This window comes from Condylura cristata, unplaced genomic scaffold (genome assembly GCF_000260355.1).
Source record: "Condylura cristata isolate star-nosed mole 26May11 unplaced genomic scaffold, ConCri1.0 scaffold00003, whole genome shotgun sequence".
Taxonomy (NCBI): Eukaryota; Metazoa; Chordata; class Mammalia; order Eulipotyphla; family Talpidae; genus Condylura; species Condylura cristata.
Window position 1 is genome coordinate 51,233,724 of NW_004567104.1, and position 10,643 is coordinate 51,244,366.

Consider the following 10,643-nt stretch of genomic DNA (forward strand, 5'->3'; position numbering starts at 1 on the left):
AATAATAATAATGAACAACTATATACCAGAGACATTTTATGGAGCTGGAGTGGGGAATGGGATCAAAAATGGGAGGGAGGGAGGGTGGAAGTGCACTGGACTATGGTGGTGGCATACCGGTGCTTTGGTGATGGGAAGCCCATGGGATTACAACTGAGATTTAAAAAGGCACGAAATGATGTAAAAATAAACTATTATATTATTAAAAAAAATAGACTGCTCTGAGAATTTGAGTATTGGTGAATATTCAAGACAGAGGCAAGAGTTGTTAAAGAGCAAATGGAAAATTCATAATAATCCTAACTGCCACAATCCTGAATTCTGCTCTAAGAACAGTAGGATGGGAGGGGTATGTTAGTCTTTGTTGCCCACATTAAACTTTTAAAAACTGATTTTGTTTGCCTTGGTTATATAAATCATTGAGAATGGAGCACTAAAATCTTCAGTCATCTGTAAAGATGGTTTTAATATTTGTTAGGATATAAAAATTTTTTCTGGTGCACTATGGATGCCCACTGATATTGCTTCTGTTTCTTTGTTTAAAACAGATAACATTTCAGATGCTAAGAACTGGCAAGTCAATGTGACCATGAATATTCGCCCATCGGCGGGTACTGGGGTTTTATTTGCCTTGGTTTCTGGTAACACAGTGCCCTTCGCCATGTCCTTGGTGGATTCCACCTCTGAAAAGCTTCAGGTGACTAAACTGTACACTTTTGTGGTCTTTCTTTTTTATTTGTAAAATGGGTATAATAGCAATATTTACCTCAAAGTGCTATTTCGAAGATTAAATGAACTAACTTTTGTGAAAAGTTTGACACAAATTCTAGCACCTTATTAAGGACTCAACTGTTTATTATTATCACTTTTTTTGTGACTTTTTCCAAGGACTGAATCAAGAAGTAAGAGGGTGAAACTGAAAAGTCCATTGTAGACATAACTAAGATCCTTGCATTCTTACTCAGTCAGTTTGGAACCTGCCCAGACTACATAGAGATCCACCCTTATTCAGAATCCCCGAGGTATCATGGGAATTATTCTGCACCAACAAAAGAGAAGTAAATCTGATTACAATCTACTCTCAGACATTTAGTGCCTAGTTATAATTTTTCATACTTTCTGGTACTCTTCATCTTCTCTCCCATGAATGAGTTAGGAAAGACAAGAGAAAACTAAAACCAATCCACTTGGTTTCTTGGGATAACTCTGATTTAAATTAGGAGGAAGAACAGGAAAAGCTGTCAGATATGAAGAAACATGGGAGTTATCAGATCTGTATTTTCAACTTTCCATTTAGAGGCTAATAGTTCTCTCCATGTATCATTGACAATGGACTCCAACAAGTTGCCGCAAGAAGCTCGCGTTTGTGCCAAGGTTGACTCAGATGCTCTCTATTGGTTTTAGAAAGAGACATGTAATTGAATAATGCCTATAGTATTAAAAAGGAGAACTGGTTACACTAAAAAGATGATTGGGAGTGTTGCTCATGGTCAACCATAGCAACTTCAAAAGACCCTGATGAGTTTTCATTTCTAACCTGTTACAGGAGCCATTTACACTTGGATTTAGTTTTTGTTTTGTTTGTATTCTTTCCTGGAACACTACATTCAAGCAGTGGAGGTTTAGACTTGCTACTGTGATAATTATTTTGTGTTTGTTTTTTGTATGTGCATTGCCTTCTCAAGATGTATATACAGTGTTTCATAATATCATTCCAGGTAATACTGATCATTCCAAAATATTTTCTGTTGACCATCATTAATACTGAATTCAAGAATATGAACATAAATGCCATAGAAACAAATTTCCTTAAATTGTATGTATTTAGAAAATACAGACTTCATTTAACTAGGTATCTTAGATTTCTGTTTTAAAGACTTTGATATTTCTTTTTTTCCTTTTTTCCCTTGAATTAATAATGCTATATTTTTTCCAAATTATGTAAAGTCTCTTTACATCTTTATCTTTGCTCTGGGAGTGTCTTGGATTTCCAAGTAAATGTTTCAGACTACCTTTCCACCATCTGGGAAGCAGCACCAGTCTCCCTAGTTTTGATTTTATTTTCTCTCTTACTTTTTACATTTCCTCTGTGTCCTGATAAGCTATATGCACAGATCATTCTTAAAAAATTGACAAATGTAGTGTATTACCTGTTTGAATGTTTCAAGAAGTATATTTTCTTAAAAATAATCTGTAGCTTACTGCTGGCAATCCCAAGTTTTTTCTTTTTCATGGCTTCTTCGCTCATTTTGTCCTAAGTCTACTGGATGGCTTGTTGCACACAAAAACCCTTTCATTCTTGCTGGCATGGCTTACTACAGCACTTTAAAATTTTCCAAACTCTTTCCAACAAAGAGTGATTTTAACTCCTTCCTTTTTCAGTGTTAAGTTTTGAAGTTAGGAAGACTCAGAAACAGAAAAATATTGCCTAAGACACTACTTTAGGTTCTCATTGTTAATAAAATAACTTGTTTTATTGACTTTTTAGAAGATGAAATGCATTTACATTGTAGCTAAAAAGAGTCTGTAAAATTAATGCATATTCAAATATTGTGTTTATAATAGTAACTGATGCTTTTTTTCATGTAAAATGGGAGACTCTCATATATTTCTTTTTCTTTATTGAAATTTAGTTGTTGAATTTCAAAAACTTAAAAGGCACTCTTCACTGGCATTACCATTAGTACCTGCTTAAATGACATCTGCTCTCCTTCACAGGATATCCTGATATCTGTTAAAAATGAAGTAGTAATTCGAGTGCAGGCCATAAGTCTGTGTTCCAGTCAACAAACCCATTTGGAACTTAGAGTCAACAGAAACAATCTGGAGTTATGGACTCCATTTGAAAAAAATATTAGCTATTCAGAAGATCTTCAAAAACAGCTTGCTATCTTGGACAGAGCAATGAAAGAAACAGTGGCTACTTACCTAGGTGGCATTCCAGGTAACTACTTACTTTTTTCTTTTGTTTTGAGAAGTATAGTTTTAACCAACTTTATATAAATTATAACTTTAATAAAAGGCATCAGAAAGGAAGACAATTTCAGTATCCATTATTTTGTAGGGGGCTTACATTAACATTTTATTGATGCTTTTTATCTATCCTTTTATTAATGGTGAAATAAAAATAATCAAGTTTTCTGCATTTGATTTTCCAAACCAGAAAGATTTGCTATTTTACATCATCATCATAATTGCCTTGTATGTTCACTCTTCAGCCTTCAGTTCATCCATCATTAATCCAATATTTATTAAGAACTTGCATTCCAGGAACAAGGAACACAGTAAAAAAAGAATAAATATAATACCCGGAGTTAGGTTTTTACAATCTGGTGAAAGAAACAGACATTAAACAACTGGCTCATAAAATATCAAAATAATTAACATTGAGTTAACTTGTTTTAAGGAAAAGTGTGAGTTGCTTTTAGCATAAGATGAGGACTAGATCTGGTTGTGGGTACAAGAAACAAGCTCTGAAGAAGAGAATTATATATATATATATATATATATATTGTTTTATGTGAGAATGTGTAGTAGGAGTGAGCATTAGAGTTTGTATACAATTAAAATGGTCCATATTTGGGCAAAATGGTAAGGGGTTGACTCACTTGAAGAATGTACAGAAATGAGTGTGGTATGAACCCACTGAACAAGAAGAATGGTAGAGCAGGATAAGGCTATGGTTTGTAGACCTGGTTCATGGTCCTGCGTTTTATTATAAAAAGACATGAACATCATTAATAATTTTATACCAGGAAGTGGCAATCGATATTATAATTAAAAAAAAAGAAAAAAAACCTCTCTAATGGTTAGAGATGAGCAGGTAGATGAGTTGGGGGTTACTGACATAGTCCAGGTGAAGAATCAGTAGTAATAACAACAAAGAGAAATTATATCACCATCAGTTGGGGCATAATAAGCAGTTTGGGCATTGATCAGAGGACTTCAAATGTATCATCTCATTTAATTTTCAAAATAGTCCCCACATAGGTATTATTAAGAAGATTTAATTATTGAAAGATAGGATGAGTCTTAAGTATCTGGCATGAATGTTTGCACTGGTGGAGATTTAATTTCAACAGTTAAATCATTTCCCAAGATGGGAAACCTGTAGGAAAAGCAGGTTCATCTTTAATTTCATATTGGGAAATATGAAATTAGCCAGGTATGAATGATTTTCTCACAAAAATGCTTTGAGCCCTTAGAAAAGTGTGACCTTTTCTCACTATATTGGTGAGTTAGAGGTAAAAATTTTGAGGTATATATTTTCCACAAGGGATTGAGGAAGAAGAAGACTGAAGAATATCCATTGGGAATTAATTCATGGAGAACAGATGCCAGAAGAGGAAGAAAGTAGAGAAATTGATGTTTTGTTTTTTTCCTTTTTTAAAGATTTCTTTATGCATACAGAACTGGGGTACAGGTCAGAGATGCGGAGGGTGAGAGGATTCACCAGAGACAGAGAGGGGAGCAGAACAGGCAGATTGAGGAAATACACTGCTGAGGGGAGCAGCGGGCGGGTCAGGAGAGGTCTGCCACGCCATGTGGTCACTTTCGGGGCAGGCGGGAATTGAACTCTTGCGGAAGTGGCTTAAGCTTCTTAGTGCTGTGCTTTAACCCACTGCGCCACCAGGGAGGGCCGAGAAATTGATGTTTTTAGGAGGGACCACGGTTCTTTGTAATCCAAGGGCCCTCTAAGTATTAAGTTTAGTTAAAGAGAATGAAAATGTAGGAAGGCTCAATGGTTCTAAACAAGTGACTGATTCCTTATTAAAAAAGTTATATTTTTAGACATCAAGTATCTCATAAATGTAAATTCCTTATTACCTGCCTTTATATTCTCAATCTAAAATCATTTCTTTGGAAAATATAGAAATCTGCTTTTATTCCAGCATAATAAAAGAAATATTTATCATGCAATTTAAAGATTTCCAACAGTTATAATTTAGAGTTGAAAGAATAATATAATGATGCTTAGATTGGTGCTCAAATTTAAAGACAATAACAAAGTAGAACACCATGATAAGAACTCGCTCTTTTCTACTCTTAAGTGTGTAATGTGTTTATTTACTCTAGGCTTGGATAGAACCAATTGTGTTTAAGAGATTAGAGGCACTTGCAATATGCTGAACTCAATGGCAAGCACAATACCTCATATGCATGAGTCACTTAGTATAAACTTACTGAATAGAATTACTTGGTTTACTTTTCCTGGTAATTAGGGGATTTGGTTAAAAATGGGAAGTCTGGGTAATTCCTCAACTGTAAGAAAACAAGGTGCTAAGAGTCTTGGTCTAATATTTTAATGTTCTGCTTTTACAGATGTTCCATTCAATGCCACCCCGGTGAATGCCTTCTATAATGGCTGTATGGAAGTGAACGTCAATGGTATTCATTTGGATCTGGATGAAGCTGTTGCTAAATATAATGATATTAGAGCCCATTCATGCCCATCAATTTGGAAAAACACCCAGAATCATTAAGGCATCCTTTACAGTTGATAGTATATTTTTTCCTATGTATAATTATGCTTATGTTTCAATAATAGCTGGAGGGTTTTACCTGCAATGTGCACACCTTGATTTTGTGATACTTTTGAACTTCCTGGAATTTTTAAAAAGTTCTTTAAGAAAACAAAATTATCTTGTGATATGAAACACATTAAAAAACTATTATCTGTTTCTGTCTAGAAATTAAATGATGAAACATATAAAGCATTTTACTTTGAATTCTTCTGTTACAAATGACATTTTTTATTTTTATGTTTGTAAAAGTAAAATATAATTTTTATCATCATGAACTAGTGGTTGAATATTTTTCTGGGAAGACAAGGTAGTAAACCCCCCCAAAAATGCTATGACTAAATACTACCTATCATAGTAGATACTACTTTGTTTATTTTTTTCCCTGAAAGAATGCAAAAGAGACTATGGCCTATTATTATGAATTTAGGGGGCCTTAAAGCTTTGTTTCAAAACAGTTTCTCAGGAGATCAATTTTTCTTCTACCTGACTTTACAGGTAGTTTTAATCAATTGGAAAACAAGTGGGACAAATTTTTTACGAGTCTTGCTGAAACTTGAATTTTGTTTGTTAACTTGTGGGTTCTATGAGGATGAGATAGTAGATTACATCATAGTTGAAATTTGGCTGTTTGGTCACACAATGTCTAGATTGGAGAAGGCAGAACTTAATGATATAAAGGAGAATTAGCTGTGAGTTCATAGTGTACCTTAACCTCAACTTTAACTACCAGAGTTGCCAGAATGTAATTATTGAAGGACAAATGAACTTTGAAACCAGAACAGTTTGTAATCAAAGGATATCTACAGATGGACACATTAATACTGTTTTTACAAGAAAGAAAGAGTTAATATTGCTACAAACTTGTTAGTAGTGCATATTAAATGGGAGTTTTATCACTCCTAAAACTATCATTTACATTAGAAATGCATCAGATATTTCATTTACAATTTTAGAAAATAAACTTTTCTCCTCTCCAATTTAGTGTATTTTACATCTTGTAAAGAACAATGAATTGGTGCTTATTTTAAAAATTTATATAAAAATTTATATAATATTTGTGTTCTATCATCTCTTTGAACAGAACATAAAATTGCATAATGATACATATAAATTCTTCAGGCAACAAAGTAGTTCTTTAGTTGAAGACAGGTAAAGCTTAATTAGATATTTGATGATTTGTTATAGTTGGATTGTAGATTTGAGTCCAGAGAGAGAAGAAAAGCAAAGTAAGAAGAATTAGGTTTCTGACACAAGCCAGAACTTTGTTATCTTACTGGGTAAAATTTCTCCCCTAGTTACCACCATGTACTGTGGGTGATTAATATTATCAGGCAACTATTGATAGTTATATTGGAGTAACAATGAAAGAAAATAGAAATACTGGAAGTATATCAAAATGGAAATTAAGAAAAAAAGGGGGGGGGAAGAGTTTTCTGATTCTCCTTGAACTATGCCCAGAATACATCACAACAGAAATGTTCCCACACACAATGATCTTCATAGAGGTTCCAGAGATTCATTTACAAATTTCATTTGTTTTACAGGTACTTAGGGGAAGGGAATCTAGACCTACAGTTAAGAACCTTTCATTGCAGTACTATTTATAATAACCAAACTATGGAAGCAACCTGGGTGTCCAAGAACTGGTGCATGAATTAGGAAGACATGGTTTATGTACACAGTGATATACTACTTAACTATAAAAAATGATAAACTCGGGCCCTCCCTGGTTGCACAGCGGGTTAAAGCACTGCACTAAGAAGTTTAAGCCACTTCCGCATGAGTTCGATCCCCGCCTGCACTGAGGAGATCCACATGGCACGGCAGACCTCTCCTGACCCGCCCGCTGCTCCCCTCAGCAGTGTACTTCCTCTATCTACCTGTTCTGCTCCCCTCTCTGTCTCTGGTGAATCCTTTCACCCTCCGCATTTCTGGCGTGTACCCCAGTTCTGTATAAATAAATAAATCTTAAAAAAAATGATAAACTCTTTTATTTGGAACAACATGGGTGAAAGTGGAGGGGGATTATGTTAAGGCAAATAAACTAGGAAGATAATGACAAATAATGGATGGTGTCACTTGTATTTGGAATATACAGAATAAAGCAATGAGCCAGATAAAGCTAAACCATTAACAAACCCTAGAAATAAGACTATAGAATCTGACCTTGTGGCTCTCAGAGAAGGAGGAGGAGACAACAAAATGGGAATGGAGCACAGTGGATGATGGTGGAGGACTAAGGGTATTTGGTAGTTGGTGTACTGTAGTGGCAGCACATGACAGAGCTCTGTCACGGTGTTGTAAACCAGTGTTACCTCAATGAAAAATAAATTAATAAAAACTTTAATTGGCACTGAAAAAAAAGGTCATTTTATTGTCCCCTAAAGTAGTCTTATGTTTTTCTTTTTCCACTATCAGTACCTCAAGTTCACTATTCTCTAATTAAAACCCTTGACCTGGCTATAAGTTGAAATTAGTTATTTTCAAATGTTAGAAGAGCAACATGTTACATACAGGAGTATATCTGTTATATTAAATTTTTTTTCCTTTGGGGCCCTCCCTGGTGGTGCAGCGGGTTAAAGCACAGCACTAAGAAGCTAAATCACTTCAGCATGAGATTGAGCCTCGCCCGGGAGGTGATCCACAATGCATGGCAGACCTCTCCTGAACCGCCCGCTGCTCCCCTCAGCAGTGTACTTCATCAGTTGGTCTGTTCTGCTCCCTACTCTGTCTCTGGCGAATCCTCTCACTGCTCCCACACCTCTGGCCTGTACCCCAGATCTTTATGCATAAATGAATAAATCTTTTTTAAAAAATTGTTCATTTGATTGAGCTAGAGAAGAATATGAGAGTCACTAACTTATTTAAAAATATATTGAGTTAAATCACATAAACGGCAAAGCTATGACACACATTGAACAAATAACTTTTTCACCACAAGAAGTACTAAGGGAGAAAATATGGTTATTTATACAATAAATAAATAAACAAATGACTTTTCTGTCGATTCAGGTAAGGCTTTGCTACCAGAAGACATCAGTTTAAATTAAATGAATGCATTATCAACAAACAAATTTCAGAGCTTTCTGGATATGAGTTTCTGAATTAATGAATATTAATATAACAATATTAAAGCAACTCTATTAGAATCCACTAGTCACTCATTTGCTTGCTGTTAAACATTTTAGTTACATGACAATAATAACAGAAATATATGCTTGCTATATAGCAACTTTTACTCATTTTATAAATAAGAAAGGCATAAAGTATTACCATATTGTTAAAATTATGTAGACTGGATATCTACAGTCTACTTTAGGTTCTCTCTTCCTTTCCCTCTTATCTACTATAATATGGATACTATTATTGTTGTTATTGTAATTTTGCTATTTAAGAATACCAAGAGGTTCACACAATTATAAGAGTCATGGAATTAAAACCCAGGAAGTTTGACTAGGGCATGTATACTCTTAAGCATTATATCTTCTACAACATGACTATTTTATTTAAAAACAAGGCAAAGGAGCAATAAAGCCATCAGATAATGGGAAATGGTAAAGGTAGGAAAATTGAGCTGTTTGCTGCATTTGATCATAGAATGTAACTAGGTTTCTCAGCACCCAAGGGAAATGGAAAGTAACATGATTTACACAGATTTCTTAAACTGAAAACACTTTCTAAAATCTCAGAGAAATTCATAATTGCAGCACTTATATGAAAGACACAATGTCCTAACATAAGCTTTTTTAATGTTCTGGAATTGGCTCAAATCAAGAAAAAAATAATAAAATGAAGTTCTGTGGAAGCATATGGAAATTAATTAACAGCACAATTATGTATTTTACTTATCTTGTCATAGATAGGAATAGCTGGTTAACAGTTGTTAACTGCATATCACAATTCACTTTAAAAAATATCCAGACAGAGTGTGTATGTGTGTGTATTTTGGTGTCTCATATTTAAATTTCTATATTGTGCAATACAATGTTTTTATTTCATTTCTATGGATTTATATGTATGTCAGATTACAAGTGTGATTTGCATTCTTAAAGAAAAGTTTGAAGGCCACGGTCTAAGCTTAGACTATTCATAGTGACTGTAAGTTATCTCAGCTGGGATCTTGTCAAAGTTCCTTAAATAATATCAGACTGAAGTCATTAGAGAGAACTTGGAGTGTAGCATGTTAAGCTGTTGATTAAAAGGAGATGCTCAAGCTTTAGCAGGAAAGAAGTGGAGAGGAAGTCCTTGAAGAGTTAAAGGAAGTTTACATTGCGCTGAGATGAAGAGGGCTCTGGTTACAGTGGGGAAAGGTCACCCGGAGGGACAAAGAAGGCCTTTCTCATGAAGCTTGAGACCCATCTGAGCTGAAGACCAAGAGAGTCCTCTTCCCCTGGCCCCTTGCACCCTGGGGGTGGGCATGTGGTCATGCTGGTGTAATTATCAATAGTTTATTCTTCCACTTTTTCAAAAATGTCCTGGTTTGATGATAAATTATATGTCCAACTTCCCATATGTAAGGAAAATTTTTCTCTGGCTTAGAAAGAAATATGTTTATGGAGGACTGTGACCCAAAGACATGTTATCCTTTTATTCAAATTATTATTTCCTCATGCTTCTCTTTCTCCTGGCAAACATTCTGAGACATATTTTTCAGAGGAAACTCCACAATTTTGTATTCAGGAGTGTCAACAAATATGTGAGTGCTGTTCCTTAGCCAAAGCTCAAAAACTTGGCGGTTCCCATCTGATTCTCAGTTAAATGAGTTCCTGATTCTCAGTTAAATGAGTTCCTGATTAATATGGGAAATTTTATATTTCATTTGAACCTATTTTAAATTAACACACACACACACATACATATAATACATAATGTGTGTATATATAACACATAATGAGTGTGTGTGTGTGTGTATATACCTAAATATAGATATAAAATGTTGAACTGCCCTGTATCATCTGGATGGTCAAAATAAGATCCTGTGCCTGAGTTATTTTTGATTTCAAGATAAATTTTAGCAACACTGTGTTAATATACTTTGTGAAAGTATAACTTAAAATCTCCAAAGGTGTTCTTAATACATGAATTTCTGGAGACAAACTGGCATCATCGGGCACGAAA

At 34.5% G+C, this 10,643-nt stretch overlaps 1 protein-coding gene across 2 annotated transcripts in view; it reads left to right on the forward strand.

Moving 5' to 3' along the window:
* Positions 1-7,267, forward strand: part of PROS1 (protein S (alpha)) — a 52,122-nt gene extending 44,855 nt beyond the window's left edge. For both annotated transcript variants that reach the window (XM_004675484.2, XM_012729585.1), the window contains 3 exons: positions 549-697; positions 2,719-2,944; positions 5,323-7,267. In XM_004675484.2, coding sequence (XP_004675541.1) covers positions 549-697; positions 2,719-2,944; positions 5,323-5,483 — 536 coding nt within the window. In that variant the 3' untranslated portion in view covers positions 5,484-7,267. The remainder of the gene's footprint in view (positions 1-548; positions 698-2,718; positions 2,945-5,322) is intronic.
* Positions 7,268-10,643: the final 3,376 nt, after the last annotated feature.